Raw genomic sequence first — 26,400 nt, 5'->3', positions numbered from 1 at the left:
GGGTACCTGCATGATCAATGTTTATATACCTAGCCCTGAATTGTACCCCACATCTTTATAGTAAATAAATTAATTTAAAAAATAAAATAAAAATGAAATAAAAATCATAGTAGGTGCCTTGCCAGGCCATACTGAGAAAATAAAATCTAGTATATAAAATGGTTAGCACAGTGCCTGGCATATAATAAATGTTTCCCATATGCTATTTTCATTACTAATACAACTAACAGAAAAACAGAGTTATGGAAAAAATTTACTTTTACATTCAGTGGTTTATGAATCTTCTAGCAAACTCAGAATCATATATTTTCCTAACATGATAAATAGTATTATCAGCTGAGTCAACATTACACTAAATCAGGAGTCAGTAAACTATAACCTGCAGGCCAAATCTGTTTTTATAAATAAAGTTTTATTGAAACAGCCCCAACCAATCATTTACCTATTGTCTATGGCTGCTTTCATACCACAGTGGCAGAGTAGAATAGTTGCAGCAGAAATTGTATAGCCCACAAAGCCGAAAATACTGACAAAATAAAGCTATCTAAGAAAACAGTGTAGTCTACTGTCTATAACTGTACTTTTAACGTAATTGTAATTTAATAAGAATATTTTATGATATGCTGTAATAAGGGACTCTCAAAGCTCAAAAGGAAAAAGTTGCATTTGTGAATCCTGACTTCTAAACACACAGTGATGCTATTTCAGAGAGTGTTCACTGTCCTGTTAATTAAAATTATAAAGACTATCCCCAACTCTTTCAGAAGTGTTTCCATGGAGTCAGAAGAAAAAACTGAAAGATAATGTTGAAAGTGTATTGTTTATTTTTTATATATCAGGTGCTATGCTTGGTACTTTACAAATATAGTCAATTCTTGTTATTCACAGTTGTACTGTACTATAAAGTTGCCCCCAAACACTAAATTAGTGAATAATGGACCGTCACTCCTAGGGGAAATACAGGGTTAGGTTCCTGAGAACCTCTGGTTACATCTTCCTCAATCGATCAACACCTAACCTTGCTTAAGTGTATTTCCATTTAAAGACATCCTATGCAATAATTGGTTAAGTTTTAAATATTGTTGACTCATTAATGTTGAACTCATGGCCCATAGAACTGTAACTCATGACTGAACGAAGCTTATCTAACACATGTATTTTCTCTGAAACGAACAGCACAGCCTTCCTGTACTAAGGATCACTGGTCTGCACATCAGTACTGCACTTGGAGGGCCATTTTAAGTAGTAAAATCCACTCTCCCCCCCCAAAATTCTAAACACATGGCACTAAATAGACCATTAAAAAGACACTTGTTTATAGTATGAGAGATGAAATAAGAAATCAGAGAGTCACCTTATTTGAATGTGTGGTACAGTGATTCAGATATTCCATTACTCTGTACATGTCTCCAAATGACTGTGAAAGAACTGAGTGTATTAATTTGGGGTTACAAATACATTTTAGGAAGCAGTCAAATTTGTAAATATCAAACCCATCAATAATGAAGATCAAATGTATTTATAATAGATCTGTGAGATAGGAAGTATTATACCTATATACCAGAAGAAGAAACTGAGCTACATAAATAACCCGATTTAAAAAGCACCCAGATGGTCAGGCATGGTGCCTCACACCCATAACCCAGCACTTTGGGAGGTCAAGGCAGTAGAACCACTTGAGCCCAGGAGTTCAAGATCAGCCTGAGCAGCATAGCAAGTCCTTTTCTTCACACACACACACACACACACACACACACACACACACACACACACATCAGCTGGGTATAGTGGCATGTGCCTGGTAGTCCCAGCCACGTGAGAGGCTGAGGCAGAAGGATCACCTTAGCCCAGGAGGTAAGGCTGTGGTGAGCCATTATTGTGACACCGTATTCCAATCTGGGTGATAGAGTGAGACTCCAACTCAAAAAAAAAGGTACCCAGTTAACAAGAGGCAAATCTGAAATTCAAATTCTCATCTGTCTGATTCCAAAGGTGGTGCCCCAAAGAAAATTCATTTCAAGCAACTATTATACCCAATGTACAAAGGGCAAACAAATTCCAACTTAATCCATTATTATATTGCACATATGTCTTCATTTCCTATCCTGAACTATTAACGTACATGAGCACTATAAAGAAATAACCATTTCCCACCCACAGATTCCTTATGAAATTTTTATGCATCATACCTAAAACATCCATTTGGAAAATATTTTAACAAGTTCCTAACTCCCATAAACCTAATGACCTCACTTATAAAAGGAAGACAGTAATAATAATCATGTCAAAGGGTTGTGGAACAAATGAGATATCCCACATAAAGCATTTAGCAGGGTATGTGGCTTAAAGCATATAATAAACATTTAATGCAATTATTAATAACATAATTCAGGGGTCTGGGACATGCATTTCAATAGGAACACTGCTATTGTATTGATACTACATCTCTCCATAATAATTATATAACCAACTTAGGTAAATGGGCCTAGGGCCTTTGATAATACAGGGGAGCTAATGAGTCTAAAGTATTTCATATTTTCATCATGTGTTACTTCTCAATCTTTTTTTTCCATCCTGGAGTCAGCTCTAGAGCAACATGTCAAAGGAAGAGAAAAGCCACACATTCTTGGAAAATACAATTTACATCACAAGATTATGTCAACAGAGTAAGCACTGCTGATTCCTTTTGGCAGTTACCAATGACCTGCTTTTTCTCTTCTGATATCTTCTATCTTAGCTTCAATTATTTTCTATTTCAACACTGCTATCTTAGCATTTGTTCCCTAATTAGAATATAAGGTTTTCTATAATCTTAGGGACAGCACTCTTTTCTTTCAATTTTTTTTAGAATACAACATAAGATCCCTTCAACAAAGAGGGATGATAGTTACTATAAACAGTCTTTGTATATGTGAATTATCATATTTCATTTGAATCCATTAGTCATTTCTAAAAAAATACTGTTTTTCTTCTTCAACAACCTTGATATCCTAGAGTAATTAAATAAAAATAAGCAAACTTCAAAGTTTTGACATGAGAAAAGAATGACCTTATTTGCCTAAGGTTATACACTACTTAACCGTGGGCTCAGTCTGGGGTTTCTCAATATGTTATCTAAGCACCCTGTCAAAGAATGATATTTAAAAGCCTGACCTCTAACACCTCATCAACAAGGTACCTCCATAATGAACATTTGTATACTTAACCCTGAATTGTACCCCACATCTTTAAAATAAATTTTTAAAGTTATGGGAAAAAAACCTAACCTCTTGAAATCTAAACTAACCAAGAGCCCGGGTGCTGCACTCACTGTTCTTTTTCGCAGCTTTCTGCCTCTTCTTTTCTGACATATGTGTCTGCTACTGTGAGTCTATTAATATAAAGGCTCAGATATGCAGATATGACTAACTAGATATGGGAAAAGCATTTATATTAGTCTGTCACCTAGTAGCAAGTCTCTTAGGCAATTTACTTAATCTTTTTGCTTTCATTCATTCACATTCCAATGAGAAAACCACCATCTCTTTCTCCCTCACAGGACGGATGATGGTAATCCAGTGAGAGACTGTGGAAACCACTCTGAAAATAAAGAGTGATATGAAAATTCAAAGCACTGCTATCATCATGCTACCACCTAGCACATTGTACCAAATAACAGTTAGTGAATTGAATCATTTATATATTGATTATCATCTGTGATCTATATGTCTAACAATAAAGAGCAACTATTTTTAATCTTTTTACCACAGGGACTCTTAGTTCTGCTTTTTCTTCCTCCAGAGACCTCATGATTTAGAAGACTATGTCTATCTATTACACTTATTCACAATTCATTCTTTTTTTCTATTTTTATTCAGATTACTTTATTACTAGAATGTTTTCTAAACAACAAACAAGTAGCAACAATAAGTAGTAATAAAAGAATTTTTACTTTGCTTGTTTAAGGAGATGTTGATGGTACAGTAAACCTATGCAATCTTATTACAGGTAATTATCTGGGAACGACACAGTATTAGATTAATTTATTTAACATTAACATTATTTCTTCAGTACCTACCATTTGGTAGGCAAACAGTAGTCACCAAGGATATTTTGGTAAGATAGAAATAGTCCCAAGTTTCCCAGAGCTCTTAAGATAGTCTAGTCTAGACAAATATTCTTCAAAACAGATCAAATTTATATCTTACTAAGCTTAAGTTTACCATAAAATTCATCATATTTGTCCATTTACATTAATACCTAAATATAATTACATATATTTATGGGGAAATATAAATTAATCCCAGAATCATTATGAGCCAACACATCTAATTTTTTTCTATTGGTTAGTCTTATTTAAATAAGGTAAGTAAAGTTAAAGTCATAGAAATTATTATTTACTTCAAGAGGATATTCTTGTAACTATTATTACTATCATTCACTGCCATTAAAGGCAGTACAAAGAAACAATGCCTAGTCTGTTGACCTCAAAAATAAACTTTATCTCAATCACTCATTTAGCCAATTAATTACCATTATCACATAATTAAAACTTTAAGTGCCAGTCAGGTTTATTATCATCATTCTTCTCACAGAAAAAAAGAGAAACTTAGCATGTTGAACCCAGCAAATCTCAGATCTTCTTCCTCCCTCAGTGCCAGTGATTTGGACGGCACCTGAACACTATCTTTGTAAGTTGTAATTTTTAAACTCTTAGAGAAAAAAGTAATCTTTATCACTCATTTTACAAATTAAGATGGGGAAAGACAAAACAGTATATTAAAACAGGCCATTTCTTGCTGATGTTCTCTGATTCACATTAAGCCAGTTTTTTTCCCCCTTGGCTGAAGGAAATCCTTGTTCCCTTTAATTGGATTTTTTTAATCCTAAAAGGGTAGTTTTCATGTCAAAATATACAAAGTAGCAATGAAGACTGGTTACATGTACATGGACTATCTGTTGTCCTGTTCAATTTAAGACAGGAGGAAAAGAAAGAAAGGTAACACTGTCCAAATTCTAATAGCAGCAGACGTTGCAGTGTTCCTATCAGAAACAAATATTCATGAGAATTAAGAAGATATATTAGTACTCCACTATAATTCACAAGTTATGCCAACTGAAGCATGATCTGATCATACAATGAATAAATCTGTGATATATAATCCCAATTAAAAATCATCAGGTCATGATGGCTCACGCCTATAATCCCAGCACTTTTGTAGGCTGAGTCGGGAGGATCACTGGAGGCCAAATGTTGGAGGCTGCAATGAGGTATGATCACTCCACTGCACTCCAGCTTTGGCAACAGAGCAACACTCTAAAAAAAATTTGTTTTTAATTAAAAATTTTTTAAATGGACCAGGCTCAGTGGCTCAACCTGTAATCCCAGCACTTTGGGAGGCCAAGGTGAATGAATTGACTGAGGCCGTGGGTTCAAGACCAGCCCCCGGCAACTTGGCAGGACCTCGCCCCTACAATAAATAAAAATAAAAATTAGCTGGGCTTGGTAACATGCACCTGTAGTTCCAGCTACTTGGAAGGATCGCTGGAGCCCAGCAGGTTGACACTGGGGTGGCCATGAGTGCGCCACTGCACTCCAGCCTGGACAACAGAATAAGACTCCAACTCAAAAAAAAAATTTTTTTTTAAGTTGACTTTGCTCAATGATATATGTCAAAAAAGCAATCAAAATGGCCAAAAGAGACTTTTGGGATGATCTGGTCCAAACAGTCCCAAATCAGATCCTGAGGTTCCTCATCTGAACTAGCAACCTAGTTCAACTTTTCTACATTTTCTAGTGGCAGGCTCTCTATCAAATAGAATCCTATGACTCTCTAATATCCCCATGGTTACCATACAGGCAGAAGACTCCCCTGAGGATACCATGATTCCCCTTGGCATCACCTAGCCGGAAGATTTTACCATGACTAAGTTGGGAAAAATTCACATTTAAAGTGAAAAAGAATAGCATAAGAAAAAAATTCTGCCTTAGAAATCAAAAGATGTGAGTTCTAGTTCCAGCAATGCCACTTACCACATGAAGTAATATATACCAAGCTGCTACATAAGCTCTCAGTATAAAATTATCAGAACTGAATCCTTAAAGCCCAAACCTACCAATGATATTTTTAAATTTTTCATTAATAGTTGGGGATAAAGTTTTAAGCCATAAGGATGTAATTTTAAAGTTATTTATGAAATTTTAAAGAATAAATAAATATCTATTTTCATCTCTCATTTTACAAAACCAAAGTGAGATGGAGATACATAAGAATATATTAATATGAACCAGTTCCAGCTAACATTTTCTGATTTACTATTCCCTAAAAAGAATATTTAGTGAAAGTCTTGCCTTTATACTCTGAAAACTAATTCTCACATCTAAAATCCTTTCCAGTGGGTTCTCACGTAGCCCTATCAGATAGAACTATATGATTATCACTGTATTTCTTAGAGAGGACTGAGTAGCCAGAAGCTAAAAAATAAAAATAAAAATCAACTCTGGCAGAAAAACTGATCCATGTGACATAACAGATAACAATCCCCATTAAATAAAAAGTTATCATCTTCTTATAAGAAAAGATAACTGAGGCTTTTTTATCTTTAAAAGAAAAAATACAAATGTATTTTATTGTAGCTTCTTGACTTCAATGTTTGAGGGGGGAGGAGACAGACTCTAGTTAACTGGGCACAGGATGACACAAGGTTTATAGGAAAAAGACAACAGGGAAGTTCAAGGGAAGGAAAACGTTCAGAGCATTTGATGAGGTCACCGAAAGGTCAAAGCAATGCATCTATGAAACCACTTTTCTCAACTTTCAATTATGTGCTAATCCTTTGATTCTTATCATCCTAAACTTTTCCTCTTCCTTAGAAAATGTCAGTCACTCTCTACTTCTTGATAGTCTTTGACCTTGATTCTGCAGTTTTGAGAGCTGAATTCTCTGATCTCCTTATAAAACACTTTTTATAGAGAAGTTTCCTCAACCATAGCTCTATCAAACACTACAATTGACCTAAAGTCTGATTTTGAGCTGTTCTCAACAGTTTCAATTTTGTCTCTTAATCTCATTCATTCTAGCCTTTCAAATACCACTTGCATGTTGCTGAACAGACTTAAATTTAACAGTCTTCCCTCTTGGAACTCAGTGTATCAATATTCCAAACTAAGCCTACTGAGAACAAAATATTTGACAGCATTTTATATGTCAATGTGTCTTTTTACATATAGAATAAATTTTTACAAATCTGATTAGGTCTTTGTGCTTCACCTCTAAAAATAAAACACTAAAGTCAGTCTCTAATTTGATGATAGTAAAGTTATCCAATCAACAAATATTACAGTTTTCCATGTGTTTCTTAGGAGCCATGAAAGAATTACAGTTCCATAAATTTATTCTCCTCTTAGGAAGAAATTCTATATCTGAAAAAAGTGCCAATTTTTTCCCTAATACCAGTTAGATAAAGGAAGCACACTGTATGTATCAGACACCAACAATATACTAAGTACAAAAAAAAAAATTAGCTAACCAACTTCTTAGTATATACGAGGATATAACTATAAATACCTCCTAAATTCTAAATGTTATTCTCTCATATTTCCAAACAAATATATACAATTAAGAATAAAATCTATTACCAGGCACAGTGGCATGTACCTGTATTCCCAGCTACACAGGAGGCTGAGGCAGGAGGATCACTTGAGCCCAGGAGTTTAAGGCTGCAGTGAGCTATGACTATGCCTGTGAATAACAACTGCACTCCAGCCTATACAACATACTGAGATTCTGTCTCTTAAAAAAAATGTTTAATCCTTCAAAAAAATAAAATCTACAAAAAGAATATTAATCAATGAAAATGACCCACAAAGCAATATCTCTCAGCTTTTAAATGTCATCTCAAACTGCCGGGAAGGGGGCGGGGAAGCAAAATTGGCAGTAGTGGAAGTCTACCTGGAGAAGTGGGGGCACACCTCATCAACAAGGGTACCTGCATAATGAACATTTGTATACCTAACCCTGAATCGTACCCTGCATCTTTAAAATTAAAAGTTAAAAAAAATACCATCTCTTTCAAAGTCCATTTACCTATCCAAGATATTAGTTTGTCACATTTCTGTCAAGAGGTAAATGTTAGGGGAGTACAGATGTCTCAAGACAGGACAGAACACCTGTTCCATATATACTGTAATAAATTCCAAAGAGGTAATATCTTAAGAACAAGGACCCAAGTGCTAGACTGCCGTGTTTCAAATTTCAGTTATGCCTTTGAACTAACTATGTGACTCTGAGCTATGTTTTGGTTTCCTCATTTGCTTAAAAAAAAAAAAAAAAAAAAGGAGAGAAGGAGAGACAATAAAAATACCTACTTTACAAGATTTTTGTAATGACTACATGAGTTTGAATAATGCATGTAAAACATTTAAAGTTATGCCTGACATTATAGCAAGTAAAGATCAGCTATTATTTTTATTATTCCAATTGCTGCTATTACTATTAAGATATAATATATTACTGTGTAATTATGAGTCCAGGCACTGGAGATTATATTTATCACCTCATTTAATCCCACAACCACCTGCGAGTGGCTGTCTCCAGGTCAAAGTCCAGAGTCCTTGGTATGACACACAGGAGTCTATGGAGTTTCCAGAATCTCTAGCCCCTCCCACATTCTCCCTGAATGCCAGTCACCCAGAAAAACCCTAGAAAAACCCGCTGCTACATCACTCAACATCTATACCTTGTTTCCTAGGTCTGGAATACCACTTGTATCACCAAGTTAAAGAACTTCCTTCAGAATTCACTTCAGAGATCCTCAGAGAATAAACATGTATGGTCTAAAAAGTATAGCATTTAATTTCTATCTCAATTCTAAATCAGGACACGATTTTGCACATGAACCAACCAGGGCCCCCAAATTTTCCAACATTATTCAGCAAGTAACTAATGAGTCTGAACTTCAAACTTACATTTGTTTCACTGTGAGGCTCTCTTGACTCCCAGCAAAAGTTATCCCTCCCTCCTTGGTGAGATCACCCTAGATAATATTTATCATGCATTTTACCCCTATACTCCAATAAATTTACTTATTGGCTCTCTTATTCAAATGAAAGCCCCTAGAAAACAAATCTTTTCTTTTCATTTATTTTTGGATCCCTCTTATCAAAAACACAGAAAATATTCAGTGATTCAATAATTATTCAGTGAATGAATTAAAGCTCTATATATAGCTATGGATAAATATTTTGCTCAAGGACAAACAAGTCAGTTGCAGAACTGTGTTTTATGCCCAGGTGTATATTACACCTTGTTATCAACTGTGGGAGGTCATCAACTGATCACCAGTGCAGTAATGCTGCAAGTGAACCCTGTAGAGCAAAGAAATTATATGCAATGAATTAAATCATAGTATAAATAATAACATAAAAATTTCCTAAATTAGTCATCCACATGTCTTTTTTTCTCTTTTTAAATTTTTTATTCAATATTGGCAAATTATCATTAGACATTTATGGGGTACAAAGTAGTGCAATGAAATACAAGGGAACTACAAAAAGTTAGTAGACAAATAGAATCAAAAGGTCAAAATATAACGTGATGATACCAGCTGTTTAGTCCATCCCTAAAGAACTAAGGGTCCTGAGAATCTAACCATGTCAATGCAGTCATTTTTACATTCTTAGCTGACGAAAAAAATTGGGATTCCTTTAAAGATTTTTAAAGCTTAGGAAACAAAAAGAAGTCAGAAGGAGCCAAATCAGTACTTTAAGGTAAATGTCTGATGATTTCCCATAAAACTCATACAAAATTGCCCTTGTTTAATGAGAGGAATAAGCAAAAGCATTGTCATGGTGGAGAAGGATCTCTGGTGAAGCTTTTCCAGGCATTTTTTCTGCTAAAGCTTTGGCTAACTTTCTCTAAACATTCTCCTAATAAGCAGATGTTATCATTCTTTGGCCCTCCGGAAAGCCAGCAAACTAAATGGCTTGAGCATCCCTAAAAACTGTGGCTATGAATTTTGCTCTTGACTGGGAGGCTTTTGTTTTGACTGGACCACTTTCACTTCTTGGTAGCCATTGCTTTGTGACTGTGCTTTGTCTTCACTATCGTACAGGTAAGGCCACGTTTCATCTCTTGTAAGAATTCTTCAAAGAAAAGCTTCAGGATTTTGATGTTACTTTTAAAAAATTTCCACTGAAATATCTGCTTTTGAAAGCACTGCTCTTGTCTGCAGCGGATCTGGGCACAACAGTTTTACATCCATCAGGTGGAAAGCTTACTTAACTTTAATTTTTCAGTCAAAATTGTGTAAACTGAACTGATTGAAATGTATGTTGCTGGCTACTGCCTCTGTTGTTAACTGATGGTCCTCTTCAATTAGGGCATTAACAAGATTATTTTTTTCCTCACAAATTGGATGGTCTGCCTCTGCAGGTTTCACTTTAATATCATCTCATCCCTTCTTAAAACGAGTTATCCTTTTGTAAACTGCCGATTTATTTGGGGCATTGTCTCCATAAACTTTTTATAAAGTATCAATGTTTTCACTCTTCCTTCACCTAAACTTCACCATAAATTTGATGTTTATTCTTGCTTCAATTTCAGCAGAATTCACGTTGCTCTTATAGGGGCTCTTTTCAAACTGATATCGTATCCCTCTTAGTGCCTAAAACTAGATCCTATTCAGATGTGTTATATAACAAGTCAGTATGAGCTTATTTTGATGCAAAAAAACTTGAAATCCATGCATAGATTTTTCATAATACACATGTTCTATGAACTTTTTGAAGACCCCTCATACTTCTCTAACTTTATTCCAAATTTTTGTGTTACTGTTATCATCATTTAATTTACTATGTATATTTACATTCCCACCAACCCATGTACAGAGGTAACTTTTTCACCATATCCTCACCAAAACTTGTTATTGTTCATCTTTTTTATAATTGCCATTCTGACATGTATGAGGTTATATCTTATTGTGGTATTAATTTGCATTTTGTTTTTTTTTTTTGAGTTGGAATCTCACTCTGTCGCCCAGACTGGAGTGTAGTGGCCGCTCCCAGCCACCGCAGCCTCGACCTGCTGGGCTCCGGCGATCCTTCCGCCTCAGTCTTCCAAGTAGCTGGAACTACAGGCGCGTGCTACCACGCCCGGCTTATGTTTTGATTTATTGTAGAGATGTGGTCTCGCCAAGTTGCCCAGGTGGGTCTCGAACCCGCGGGCTGAGGCAATCCACTCACCTCAGCCTCCCAAAGGCGCAGGATTACAGGCTGAGCCACCGAGCCCGGTTTAATTTGCATTTTTTACCGATTACTGATGTTGAGCAATTTTTTCATATATCTGTTGGCCATTTTTATGTCTTCTTTTGAGAAATTTATATTTAGGTCCGTTGCTCATTTTTAAATGAGTTGGGGATTTTTTGTTTGTTTGTTTGCTATTGAGTTAACTCTTTATACACTTTGGGTATTAACTTCTTACTGAATGTCTGGCTTGCAAATATTTTCTCCCATTTCATAAGTTGCTTCTTCACTCTGTCAATTGTTTCCTGTGCTGTGCAGAAGCTCTTTAGTTTGATGTAATCCCATTTTTCTATTTTTACTTTTGTTGTCTGTGTTTTGGGGGTCAAATACAAAAAAGTCATTGTCCAGACCATGTCGTATAGTTTTTCCCCTATATTTTTCTAGCTTTACAGTTTCAGGCAACATGTTTAAGTTCTTAATACATTCTGAGTTGATTTTTTATATATGGTATGAGATAAGGATCCAGTTTCATTCTTCTGCATGTAGATATCCAATTTTTCCAATACTTTTATTGAAGAAACCCGTCATTTTCACATTGTGTATTCTTGGAAATTTTGTCAAAAAAAAATTGACTGTATATATGTGGGTTCATTTTAGGGTACTCTATTCTGTCCTGTTTATGGCCATACCACCCTGAACACACCCAATCTCATCTATTCTGTCCCATTGGTCAATGTGTCTATTTTTAAAACATGTGTGTTTGAGTCGGTATCTTCCAAAAAATAATATTCTACAGAAATTAGCCTAAGGAATGTTAATGTACATAAGATAAAAGAGTTCTATAACATAATACATTTGGGAAATTCTGGATAAAACAGGACACACTTAACACACAGAAAATGTTCTATAATTACTATGTTTTTCAGAAACTTTACTATAAAAATGTTCACTGCATCTCTATACAAGGGAGACACAGTATTCACCATTTTTCATAAATGCTCCTAGAAAATCCCAACATACTTGTTTTAATCTACATAAAAAAATTTTTGGAATTAGTATTCAGTGGAATACTGAATACTGGAATATTAGAAAATGACATGCAATCATGATTCAACAACACGCCAATCTGCCCAACTGTACTTGCTGTTGGACTAATAATATCTCTCATCTCAATAAACTCCATATCAAATATTGGAGAGAAACTTATATTTGAAAAAGCTATGACTCCAGACAATGAATTTTTTTTTCTTTCTTGAGTTGGAGTCTCACTCTGTCACCCAGGCTGGAGTGCAGTGGCACACTCATGGCCACCCCAGCGTGGACTTGCTAGGCTCCAGTAATCCTTCTGTCTCGGTCTTCCAAGTAGCCGGAACTAAAGGCACAAGCTACCACTCCTGGCTAATTTTTTATTTATTGTAGAGCTAAGGTCTTGCCAACTTGCCAGGGCTGGTCTCGAACCCCCGGGCTCAGGTAATCCACTTGTCTCGGCTTCCCAAAGTGCTGGGATCACAGGCTGAGCCACCGAGCCTAGCTGACAATGAATTTTTCAAAACCCTACCCCATAAGCCAAAGTTAATTCTCTCTCCAGGAGAATCCTCCCCTTCTTTCACTTCCACGGTGGAATCAAAATCTGTTAACTCAAACTGTCCTTCTGTGTCTTGCTTATTTCATTCATTTCTGTTAATACAAAGTTCTCCAAGTTAATCCATGTTGCTGCAAATGGAAGAACTTCCTTCATTTGTAAGGCTGAATAGTATTCTGGTATATATGTCCACCACATTTTCCTCATCCATTCATTTATCCAAGGGCATTTAGGCTGTTTCCATGTCTTGGTTACTATAAATAATGATCCAATGAACATGGGAGTGCAGATACCTCTTTGAGATCCTGATTTCAATTCCTTTGGATATATATCCATATATGAGATTGCTATGTCATATGGTAGCTCTATTTTTAATAACTTGAGGAAACTTCAAAACTGTTTTCCAAGGTGGCTGTACCAAAACTGTTTTCCACTGTGGATGTACCAACAGTGGATAAGGGGTCCTTTTTCACCATTTTCTTGCCAGTATTTGTTTCCTTTTGTTTTTGATAATAGCCATCTTAACAGGTATGCAGAGGTATCACATTATGGTTTTTATTTCAATTTCCCTGATGATTAGTGATGTTGAACCCCTTTTCATATACCTGCTAGCCATTTGTATGTCTTCCTTGGAGAATTATCTAGTCAGTTCATTTGCCCATTTTTTAATTGGGTTTTACTATTGATTTGGGGTTCCCTACATATTTTAGAGATTAACCCTTATCAGATATATGGTTTGAAAAGATTTCCTCCCATTCCATAGGCTACCTTTCATTTTCTTGATTGTTACCTTTGCTGCACAGAAGCATGTAGGTTTGATGTAATTCCACTTGTCTATTCTTGTTTTAATGTCATTAAATATGAAATTTAACAATAGATTTGAGAAAAGCAAAAAAGAAAATAGGCTGTATTCAAGGGGTTTTTTTCTGCTGGTCTGCACACACTTATTTGACCCAAGACAACCAACCAAATATTAGAAGTTTACAACAAATTATTCAAAAATTAGAATATAAACATTTGCCAGATGTAGTGGTTCAGGCCTGTAATTCCAGCACTTTGGGAGGCTGAGGCAAGAGGATTGCCTGAGCCCAGGGATTCAAGACCAGCCTGGGCAACTTGATGAGACCTCGTCTCTACAGTAAATCAAAAAATTAGCCAAGCATGTGATGCGCACTTGTAGTTCCAGCTACTTGGAAGGCTGAGGCGGAAGGATTGCCTGAGCCCAGCAGGTTGAGGCTGGGTAGCTGGGATAATGCCACTGCACTCCTCCTTGGGTGACAGAGAGAGACTCTGACTCAAAAAAAAAAAAAAAAAAAATATATATATATATATAAATATTTGTATGTACACATATTTAAGTCACATCTGACTAAAGCCACATTAATTTACTATATCCTGTGTGGGAAATAAAAAAATAAATCACACATACACACACACATCTATATATACTTAAAAGCATATTTGATTATCTGTATTATTGATTTGCATATAATAAATACTGAAGCACAAGACTGAATGCCCAAAAGGCTATGAGGGTTTGATGCTTACATACCAGATAGCATTATAGAGACTTAAATAGTCATCCTCACTTAGAAAATACCGTGTTACAGTATGGTTGTACTTGAAGTGGTGGGCTTAGAAATATTTGAAAGAGTAAACAATACAAGATACCTATTCCCAAAATACATGTGAGAATATAAAAGGAAAAAATATATTATGTTTATTTCCCCCTCAAGGTTTTAGATTTGTCTGTTTATATGTAAAGGAACTCTCTCCCCACTCCTGCCCCAGACCAGATCTTTATTTCTAAGGTTTGGTTTGAAGCAAAAGGACCCTGCTTCCACTGAGAAAGAGAAAATGAGAAAGAACACTACCCATGCAACTTCTGCAAAAGAACCATTTTTTTTTATTATCTAAGAACATTAACAGAAGATTTTAGAGACTGTTGTGTTTCAAGGATTAAAGAAGGAAGTGATCCAATAGTGAAGAAGAGATGAGGTAGGAACAGGGGTTATACCCCCTTGTTCTGGGATTAAGACAGAGTGTCATGATTCAGGAATGGCATGCTATTTGTAAACCTTGAATAATGGATGACATCCACAGATGCTAAATTTTTGGCCCCAGGACCTTGGAAAAGTAACAAAGTTCCCTGTGGCTGAGCCTAGACCTAGCCCAGAGCAGCACTAAGAAACTGATGAGTTCTTCACAGCAGAGGGGACAAAAGGACAATGGGAACCAATGTTGATTAATAACCAGAGACCTCTCCATGCCACTTCCTGAGCCTATAAGCTTCAGTCTTACATATACCTCAGAGTTTTGGCACAACTTCTCATTATATTGATTTAGAGGAGCCTTTCAGCCAGATCTTGTATGATCTTTTCTATTTTTTTAAAGATATGGGGTACAATTCGGGATTAGGTATACAAGTGGTCATCGTACAGGTAAACTTTGGGTCTCTTTTTGGTCCCCACTTTGCCTGGTTTGAGATCAGGTACACTTAATGATGTTGTGTTTCCACCCACCCACCCATCCCAGCATCATCCCACTATTGCCAATCCCTTTCTTAAAGCATTATGGTAAATGTTCAGGGTCCACTTATGAGAACATGTGGTACTCTGTTCTTTGTTTCTATGATAGATCACTGAGTATGATACACTGTAAATCCATCCAATTTGCTGTGAAGCCCATATGGTTGTCCTTCTTTATAGCTGCATAATATTCCATTGTGTATATGTACCACTTTTTTTTAAATCCAGTCCAGTTTCAATGGGCAACATGGTTGGTTCCATGTTTTTGCTATTGTGACTGGTGCTGCAATAAACATGTGTGTGCAGGTAACTTTTTGGTAGAATAATTTGAGTTCCTTTGGGTATATTCCCAGTAGAGGGATTGCTGGGTCATATGGAAGGTCAATGTCTAGTTCTTTTAGAAATTGCCACACTGTTTTCCAAAGAGGTTGCACTAGTTTGCATTCCCACTGGCAGTGTAGAAGCATTCCTTCTTCACTAGCATCTGTTGCTGTTTGTTTTATTAATGATGGCCATTCTTACTGGAGTTAGGTAATATCTCAATGTGGTTTTGATTTTTATTTATCTGATGATTAGTGAGGCTGAAAAATTTTTCATGTGTCTGTTGGCTGCCTGTATGTCTTCTTTTGATAAGTATCTATTCACATCTTTTGCCCATTTTTTAATGGGGCTGCTTGATTTTTTCCTTTCAGCACGTTTAAGATCCTTGTAGGTCCTGGGTGTTAGGCCGTTGTCAGAGATTACAGTTGCCAAATATTTTTTTCCCATTCTATATGCTGTCTCCCTGCTCTCTTGATGGTTTATTTTGCTTTACAGAAGCTTGTCAGTTTGATGAAGTCCCACTTGTCTCTTATCTCTTATGGCATGGGCACTTGGAGTTTTGATCAGAAATTGGTTGCCAGTTCCAATTTACATAAGGGTTTCTCCTGCATTTTCTAATGTCCTTCTAGTTTGAGGTTTTATACCATCCTCAGCAAACCCACAGCCAATACTATTGCTATATGGACAGAAACTGGAAACATTTCCCCTGAAAACTGGAATAAGACAAGGCTGCCCATTCTCACCTCTCTTTTTCAACATTGTGTTGGAAGTCCTAGCTAGAGTAATTAGACAAGAGAATGAAATCAAGGGTATCCAAATAGGAAAAGAGGAAGTTAACTTATCCCTCTTTGCTGATGATATGATCCTATACCTTGAAAACCCAAGAGAATCTGTCAAAAACCTGCTTTCACTGATAAAGGACTTTGGCAAAGTCTCAGGGTACAAAATAAATGTGCAAAAGATAGTTGCATTCTTATATACCAACAATAAGCAGGAAGAGAAACAAATTAAAAGCACCAACTCATTCACAATAGCCACACATAAAAAAATGAAATACCTCAGCATCTTCCTAATCAGAGTAGTGAAAGACCTTTACAATAAAAACTACAAAATGCTGCTCAAAAAAATCCAAGAAGACACAAACAAATGGAAAAATATTACATGTTCATGGATTGGAAGAATCAACATTTTTAAGATGTCCATCCTACCCAAGACAACCTACAGATTCTACACAATACCCATTAAATTACCAACATCATTTTTCTCAGACCTAGAAATGGCAATACAAAAATTCATATGGAAACATAAACAACCATGAATAGCCAAAACAATCCTCAGCAAAAGAAAAAAGCAGGAGGTATCACACTTCCAGACTTTAAACTTTACTATAAGCCTACAATAATCAAAACAGCCTGGTATTGGTATATAGACCAATGGAACAGGAAAGAGATTCCAGAAGCAAAACCTCGATTTCTCAACCAACTCATCTTCAACTAAACCTCCACCAACAACTACTGGGGATAGAAGAACCTATTCAGTAAATGGTGCAGGGAAAACTGGCTGACCACAAGCAGAAGATTAAAACAGGACCTCTACCTATCATCATACACAGAAATCAACTGTAAATGGATCAGATCTTGTATGATCTTTTAAAAAGCAAATATAGGCTGGGGGCAGTGGCTCATGCCTATAATCCCAGCACTTTGGGAGGCCAAGGAGAGAGGATTGCTTGAGCCCAGAGTTTGAGACCAGCACAGGCAACATGACAAGACCTCATCTCTACAAAACTAAAAAAATTAGCTGGGTGTGGTGGCACACGTCTGTAGTCCCAGCTACTCTGGAGGCTGAGGTAGAAGGATTGCCTGAATTCAGGAGGTCAAGGCTGCAATGAGCTATGATTGTGCCACTGCACTCCATCCTGGTTGACAAAGTGAGACCGCAACTAAAAAAAAAAAAGGAAATACATAAATAGATTGCCCATTAATTCTCTGAAAAAATTTATAACTGCTTTATGAATTTCATAAACATTTCTATAATCCCTTAGATTATAGACCTCCTTTCATAAACCTCCTCCACAGCTTTTTTACAGATGGAAGAAAAAGATACCCAGTCACATTTTAAGGATTCTGTAGCAATTTCAACAAAGGCCAGATCTGGGTTTAGAGACATTAGGATCTGGGGAAGTCATGTCACATACAACCATTGCCCTAAATATTCCTCAACTAGCTTGAAGTTGCCATGTTGAACTTTCAAATTTTCTTTTTCTGTATGAGTCACCTACAAGATGCAGAGCCTTATGTCCTCCACGTGGAGACCTGGAAGTTGCTCTAGGCTGCCATCCTCAAGGGGCAGTTTAACTCAATGACCAAGAGACAGGCTCTGGAATCAGACACATCTGTATTTAAATCCAGGATCTGCCACATCTGGGCAATCTGACCTGAGGTAGGTCATTTCACCAATTAAAGTCTGAATTTTCTTTTTAGTAAAATTGAAACACTGATAGTAGTTATCAGAGAAGGTGGTTGTAAGGATACAATGCGATAATGATATAAAGGTCTGAGCACACTGGCACATAATCAGGACTTGAGAAATGGTAGTTATCATTAGCAACAGAAAATCTAAGCTACTGAAGAAATATTCAGTTATGAATATACTGCCTTCAGCAGTCAAACACTAATGACTGATAATCTGGTAAGTGGCATATTTAATGCTATTAATGAACTGCACTCCTACTTACTCTGATCTGTTAACTTACTTGCGAGCGTTAAAATAATTTGTCTTGGTTGGGCTCGGTGGCTCAGCCCATAATCCCAGCACTTTGGAAGGCTGAGGCAAGTGAATTGCCTGAGCCCAAGGGTTCAATACCAGCCTGGGCAACTTGGTGAGACCTCGTCTCTACAATTAAAAAAAAAATTAGCCAGGCACGGTAGTGCGCACCTGTAGTTCCAGCTACTTAGAAGGCTGAGGTGGAAGGATTGCCAGAGCCCAGCAGGTCGACACTGGGGTGGTCTTGAGTGTGCCATTGCACTCCAGCCTGGGCAACAGAGTGAGACTCCAACTCAAAAAAAAACCAAAAAATTGCGGTTGATCTCTGCAATTCACTAGCTGGAAGCCCTTGGGTGAGGTGAGTTTTATAGTGTCCTGTACCTCAGTTTTCTGTCATAGGGTGGAGACTGGTCATGAGTAGAGTAAAACAAATAAATTAAAAAATAAACAAAATACTTTGTCTTTAGCATAACAAAAAAATGTCACAGATCTAAGGCCAGATTTACAACTTTTAGAGCAAATGTAATTATACTCTACAGGAATACTCGAAAATTCATATTTCAAATAAAATGCAAAGATAAAAAATTTTCCAGCCACCACAAAAGTATTCTCATTTTTAAGTAAGTATTATTTTCAAACTAAGAAGCAACTAAGTGACCTGAATAGTATTCCAATTGTTTAGAAAAATTCATGATGAAGTGTCAGATTCAAAACATTATCTATGGAAGATTGTAATAAATAATGAGCAAACATGTCTCTGGCAACAATCAGCTATAAGTAATTTCTATGCAGGCATCAATTCTGTAGCATTTTTGACCGCATAGCCAATACATTTATAATCAGTGGTGTGCTGGTAAATATTTAAAATCCAGCTCCCAGTGGAAGGGAAGTCCCCTTACTTATAGTGTTTGCCAACCGTTATGTGTACTACTCCACACCATGGCCCATTTCAAACTGGCAATCAACTTTCAAAAGCCAATTCTAGCTAGCATTACCATAACACCTAGATAGGGAGTTGGTATTTGTAATGTTTAGGTGGTTCACCTGAATAGGATTATTTTCAAAGAAACCAAGGAATTAGCCCCCAAGTAAAAAGTATAGAAAAATTATATACAGATTTTAGACAAATGACTGAAGCAAATTTACATATGTATTTCTCAGCCTCTGTTACCCTTTTAACCACATTCCTCCCTCACTGAGAGCTGGCCTACCCTCTGTACAAGTGTTTGCATACACCCCATCCTTGTATCATCCTCTATACAGAACCTGCTGTCTCTTAAGACTGTTGCTAGAGTGAAGCTTTCACTTGCCTACAGGGGTTCTCAGGTTAATCATTCACCAAGAAATAAAGATTATTCTTCCTAACTTTCCTTATAAAACTATTGCAGTCTCTCTTATCAGTAAATCTACCAGTTATGCTAAAACCCCTCCAACTAATAATAGAAGCATACTCTCTCTATGAATAGGAAGGAATCGTTTATTCATTTAACAATTTGCTTACCTGCTCTTTCATTTGGGAACAGAAGAACTAAGCTTTTAAGGATACAATTTGAAAGACTGTAAGAAAACCAAAATAAATCTCTGTCTTACTTTTAGCTTTGAACTTCAGGTCATCCCCTAGACTATTTCACTGCAGAAATCCCTGACCCACCAAATTAAAAGACTAAAAAAAGGTAGAGTTTATAAATGAAAATAAAGTTAATGACATATTTTTCTGATAATTTATAATGTTGTACTTCAAACCTGCTTAATTGCCAAAAGACAAGCTGTTGGGTGTGATATTCAGCAATTCTATAATCTCTCTGTAGGTTATACTAAAAGAAATACATTATATCTTAAAAAAAAGAAATTTATTGCAAGATGAAAGAGTTCTGTGGACAGGTAGTGGTAATTGTAGCACAAGAATGTGAATATACTTAATGCCATTGAACTGTACACTTAAAAATTATTAACATGGTACCTTTTAAGTTACGTATATTCTGCCAAATTTTTTAAATTTTATAAAAACACTTTTTAAAAACCAGAATAAATTCATTAAAGAGAAACACTGCCACTCTGCTCTCCATGGTTTCAAATAAGAGAACAAGCAGATTTTTAAAAATAGTAACCACATCCTTTAAAAGACCTTCATTACTTTCCTTTAATATTGTCTCATTACAGACTTCAGGTATAAGGGCATCTAGTGTTATTGAGAAAGGCTGCATTTATTCTGAGAGACATCAATGCCACATGTTCCTTTCTGCAAGGTCTCTCATTCATTATAATTAACATCTCAGGCTAATATGAATAGGCTATGCCTTCATTAGGAAAACAAATGGTCAAAAAGATAAAACATACTGCATTCTTTGCCTCTCACTGGGTCAGGCAGGCCAGAGCAGTCCACAGCAGAATTTGGAATGGCAACTCTCCACCTGGAGCCACTGCTATCACATTCCGTATATTCAAAGTGGTAATCTTTCTGCAAACAATCACAAAAACAAGCTTTCGTTAGAGCGAATTCTAATGTGACAACTGTGCTTTTTCTATCACTCCAACCTCCTGCAAGCTCTTTTCCAAACTGTGCCCTCTCCTTGGCTTTCATCCCACCCCACTCACACCAGGCAGCCTATAGATCAAAATGTATTGTGCTAGGCACAGAGAAGGCGCTGAGGAGATGACACTGGACATGACAGTCAACACGCTCAGGTTGTGAACGTTGTCCTTTCACCCCATCTACTCAAAAAGGCTACAGCATACTTCCCTATCTCTTTTGCAGGCTTTTAAAGCTCTAAACAACTGATAGATATTAGTATCCAAAAGAGCAAAATAACACTAGGAAATTGATGCTGTCACTGTCCCATGTGTTTCAAAGAAAGAAATAAAGAACCATTTCCATTGACCTAATTTTCATTCTGTTAAATTTTAACAGAAGGTGTAATAATGAATCATCAAATACTAGTAAAAGACTATAGGTTTTTTAATCAGCTCTCACAGGCTTAATACATACCTACCACAGCAGGCTGCCAGCAATCACAGACTATTAAAATGGACCATTAATTACAATTGCCAGATTGAAACTAACCATGTGTCTCTGGCCTTCAGTTGCTTTGAAATTCTCACAATGACTTCCCATGGTCACAGCATGGTACACATAGGCGACATTTGAACTGAGAGGAGCCAGGACACAATGTTATTGGAACATTTAGAAATGAGAGAAGTTTCAAATCTACCCCCAAAATATTTTCAGTTCAATGTCCTACTTATTCAGTTCAACACCTTAGATGTTGCTATTCAGCTGTTCCTGCTCTATTTTGCCTCGATGACTGTATAAATGACACATGAGAATCAAAATACAGTATCAAGTCACATCACCACGAGGAAATCAGGAGTGAGAAGGTCATTACCCTTGACCTTCTTTCTCTGTACAGCACACTTTCCTAAAACTGAATCTCCAAATTTTAGTATCTTTTAACTATCTGGATAAACTGATAATTTCTCAATTCATTGAGTCTATGTTCCTTTTTATTTAACAGTTCTTCCCTTGGTTTATCACTTTCCTCTTATATTTTGCTACAAGCAACAAGAAGAAACCAGGCCATATACCCTTAGCACTTTGCCTAGAAATCTCTTGTGATAAATATCCAAGTTCATCACTTACAAACTTTGCTTTCCACACAAACTAGGACACGATTCTACCAAGCTTTCTGCCACTATGCAAAAAGGATCTCTTTTCCTTCAATTTCCAATGACATGTTTCTCTTTCGTTCTGAGCCCTCTCCAATATTGCTTTTAATATTTTTAACAACATTCCACTCATGGCAATTTACATACCATCTAAGGTAATATAGACATTTCTACTATGCTCCTCACTTCCTCCTGAGCTCTCATTGGCAATCTTTAAAACCTATATTTTTACCAACAGTCTTCAAGGCAATATAGGCTTTTCTACAATGTACCTCAAAACTCTTCCAGCCTCTACCCACCACCCAATTCTAAAACTTCTTCCCCACTTTTAGGCATTTGTTACTGCAGCACTTCCCTCCTAGGTTCCAAAATCTGTATTAATTTCCTACAGCAGTTATAACAAAATACCATAGACTCGGCAACTTGAAACAATGATATTCATTCTCCCACAGTTCTGGAGGCCAGAAGTCTACAAACAGAATTACAAGCCTCCACAAGGAATCACCATGCCACTCTCTCTTGGAAGATCTAGGGGAGAATTCATTCCCTGACTCTTCAGCTTCTGGGCTGTCAATATTCATTGCCCTGTGACTGTATCACTCCTATCTCTGCCTCTGTGGTCACAACGCCCTCTCATCTTGTAACTGCATTTAGAGTCCACTGGAGTAACCCTCCATTCTCAAGATTCTCAGTGTAAATCTCAAAAGTCCTTTTTTTGTCATAAAAGATAACATTTACAGCTTCCAGGGATCAGAACTTAGATCTTTTGTGGGGGGCCGAGTAATGTACTACTCGAGTAATCTATTACTTAGATCTTTCGTGGGGGGAGGAGTATTTTTTAGTCTACCACAATCTCCCATGGTAGAATAGTCTTGACCAGTCATGTATGCATAATGGCTTTCTTATTTATCTTGTTCCCTGTTATTTGTATTTGAATGTCTCTCTTATTTCCATATCCCACTGAGAAGATTCTGGCCCCCACATGTCAACTTTAGACAATTTCTTATCTTTCTAGCGAAATAATGATACCATGAAGTCTGGCATGAATTTAAAATAAAGGAAGGCCTCTGACTAAAACAGGTAAGTTCTAGAAGACTTTCCTCTATCATTTGCCTCCTTATTATTCCGGTTGCCAGTTATGAGGTGAGAACAGCAATCAGAACGTGAAAAAGGTATTGTGCTTTCTGGCTGTAAGGTTGGATGTCACATGCCAGTGAATGTTCCTAAAATTATTTTATCCTATCTGTCTTCTAGATTACTCAAGGACTCTAACAGGCCACAGTTACAATTACTATCAAACTCTTATGACTACAGCAGGAAGCATTAATATGTTTATTTATCATTTAAAAATGCTAAAACACAAATCTATTTCATGCAGAGGGCAGAACTTAAGGTCAGAGATTTAGATTGTAGTCTAAGCCAGATGGGTTTTATTTTAAATTATGTAATAGGCTATTTTATTTGAGCTGGTAACAAATAATAAGAAGCAAAAAATCTGCTTCTGAAGGCAACCCTTGAACCTATAGAAAGATCTAAGAAGTAGTGTGGCATGGTAACATCACTAAAGATATGATACCCACCAAATATTCTGAAAGGTATTCAGGGCACTGAAGACAGAGAATTATAGCAATAATTTTCAGATTTATAGATAACATCTCAAAATCCTACCATGGATGCAAATAAACTTGGAACGCTTAAACCAGTACCTTGGAAATGGTAATTTTCTGGTGTGAACGGGCAATTTAAGAAGAAAAGGTGAGATCATTTCTCATACCACTATAAAATTAAAATATGTCAAAGTCTTTGTCATTAACTAGCAAGTCAACCAGTAAGATGTTACCACTAGTTCAAAGGAGACTTCAAAGGACACACAAAAACAGGCAATCAGGAAAGTGAAATGAATTTAGAGATGCAAAACTGGTAAATATTCAGAGGGTAATAATCAATTGCATTCCAAAGGATAAAATGAATTTTCATTGCTATGAACAAGAATCACTTTTCTTACCATCTATTTTCTACAATTAGTGTGGTAAAATAATTCAACAAAAAAGAAAGGTACAGGCCACTATAGAAACTAATTGTTGAAGCAGGTTACTAGTTGTTAAGTTTGGGGGAAGTCAAAAGTTATATGCAGATTTTGATTGCACAGAGAATTGGTGCCCTCACCCATGTTGTTCAAGGATCAATTGTAATTCTTGTTCATTTACTGAATGTATTCATTTATCATAAAAATTAACTGAAAGATCCATTTTTATAACAAGTTCAATTATTTATATTGTGACTATAGAGGAAAAATACAACATATCAACTAAAAACAAAACAAAAAAAAGAAACTAATTGTTCAGAAAGTTACACTAAACAGAACATCCAGTAATCTTTTCTGCCTATTTCAATGTGTTTCACGATTATTCCTGACAAGGGAAAAATTCTTGACAATTTTTTCTACACTTCAGGGCTTCTGACAGCTTATCACCAAACACATTGATGTGAGTCAGAGCACACTCTAAACAGAACATCAGCACACAAGCTGTACTCTCCAAATTATAAACTGGAAGAAGTGCCTGGGCCCATTCCAACTCAAAGGATGGCAGTTATTTAGACATGTCGGCAAATCACAGAATGCTGGGGCGAGGAGACAATGCCCCAAATAATAACACAATAAAAAACCCTGTAAACCTCATATTCTAAATATATAGGAATCAAGAAACAACCCACAAAGAAATAGAGCATGGAATTACTCCTCATCACAAAACACGACAGCGAAAATTACTCTCTAGAAACCCTGGCACACCACACACACAAACTCATACATACACACACACACACACACACACACACACACACACACACACACATTTGTAATTCAAGATACAGGCACAAACTCTCAAATAACAAAAATTCAAATTGCTATCTTACATCTCAAACACAAAAATTCAGGATACATCCAAATAAGCACTGGATGCCCAGAGTACCTCCACCAAACACCAACGTTGTCTACACTACAAAAACCTAATAATGCTCACTGGAAATATCAGGGTATCGTCTAATTCTGATGACAATATTTACAATTTACACATCGTCTAGACAATGTTTCCAATAAATGTCACATATAAAAATAATATGTATATTTGGAAAAATATGTAGCCCAACTAGGCAAGCAAACTCACACACATGAAAATGAATTAAATTAAGGGATGAGTTAATTGTGTAAATATATAGTATACATCTTCTTCACAAGCTCCTGGACTCTCTTTATATTCTACTTTTAAGGGCAAGGTAGGAAAGAATTGTAAATATACATTTAGATAAAAGATGAGAGGCTTTCCTCTGGTATGTTTCTGTTCCCAAAGGGGACTATTTTCCAAGGGACATTTCTGAAAGCAGCAGTAGGGTCTGTGAAATCTCTTAAAAGTTGGAGGGATGTTAGACCCACTCAAAAATTAATGCAGGCACCCAATCTGGATCAAGGCACCAACCAAATCTCTGGTCCAGAATTCTCTGGAAACATTATCCTGGCCAGGAGCTCCCCAGATAGGATCAGAAAGAAAGAAAGAGACTATCAATGGAAAGAAGGATGAACTAAGAATGTGATTTGGGTAAGAAGCCCCAGAAGTCCCAGTCCAAGGAGAAGCCAAGGCTGTAGAGTCTGGGGCTGGAGCAGCTTCAGAGGAAGGAAGTCACAGTGTCTAAGGTAGAAGACCCCAGAAAAGGAACACATGATGAGGAGCTGGACTTCTCTGGGGATCTCTCAGCCTCCTTGTCGTTTTCTGGCAGGGTGGCCAGGGAGATGGGCAAGAGCCCCTCCTTCTCCACAGTATATATACTGACATATCAATACATAATATATTGACATTAATACATATCATATACAAGATGTAGTTTGTGCATATATAAATATGTCATTTTAATATATTAATACATATCATTCTTTACTACCTGGTATTTATTAAATAAGTGATGGCCTAAGGACTCTAAGGGAGATTCAAAGCAAAACATAGTCCATGTACTCAGTAAGCTTATGATTTTATTGGAGTAGACAAGATACACACATACCACACACACACAAAACTTTATAAGTATAAACAATAAAGGCTCAAAGTGGAGCAGTGACATCACAAGTCAGTGAGTTAGTGTGTAAGTAAAAATTTGTATCAGAATTATAAAAAAAATTCCATAACTTTTCCATAAAGCACAATGTTGTAACACTACTCAATAAATCCATCACAGCCAACTTTTCCTTAAGTACTCTATCAGATACCTATTACTTAGTGATCAGACAGCTTGCATTTCAGAGGTTAGGTATTCTATAAAACCAAGGA

At 36.4% G+C, this 26,400-nt stretch overlaps 1 protein-coding gene across 2 annotated transcripts in view; it reads right to left on the bottom strand.

Moving 5' to 3' along the window:
- KIAA1324L (KIAA1324 like) overlaps positions 1-26,400 on the bottom strand; it is a 183,635-nt gene that overhangs the window by 77,074 nt on the left and 80,161 nt on the right. The window contains exon 2 of one of the 2 annotated variants that reach the window (XM_021715671.1): positions 20,756-20,876. Coding sequence is in view for 1 of the 2 variants with exons in the window: in XM_021715672.1 (XP_021571347.1) it covers positions 20,756-20,760 (5 nt within the window). In the remaining variant the exon portion in view is untranslated. Of the gene's footprint in view, positions 1-20,755; positions 20,879-26,400 lie in introns of those variants that run through there. The other variant, XM_021715672.1, reaches the window with a different exon arrangement.

Source organism: Carlito syrichta, unplaced genomic scaffold, assembly GCF_000164805.1.
Source record: "Carlito syrichta isolate Samal-C Ts95f unplaced genomic scaffold, Tarsius_syrichta-2.0.1 Scaffold307260, whole genome shotgun sequence".
NCBI classification, from domain to species: domain Eukaryota; kingdom Metazoa; phylum Chordata; class Mammalia; order Primates; family Tarsiidae; genus Carlito; species Carlito syrichta.
The sequence above is the reverse complement of the archived record's forward strand: the minus strand, read 5'-3'. Positions and strand labels throughout refer to the sequence as shown.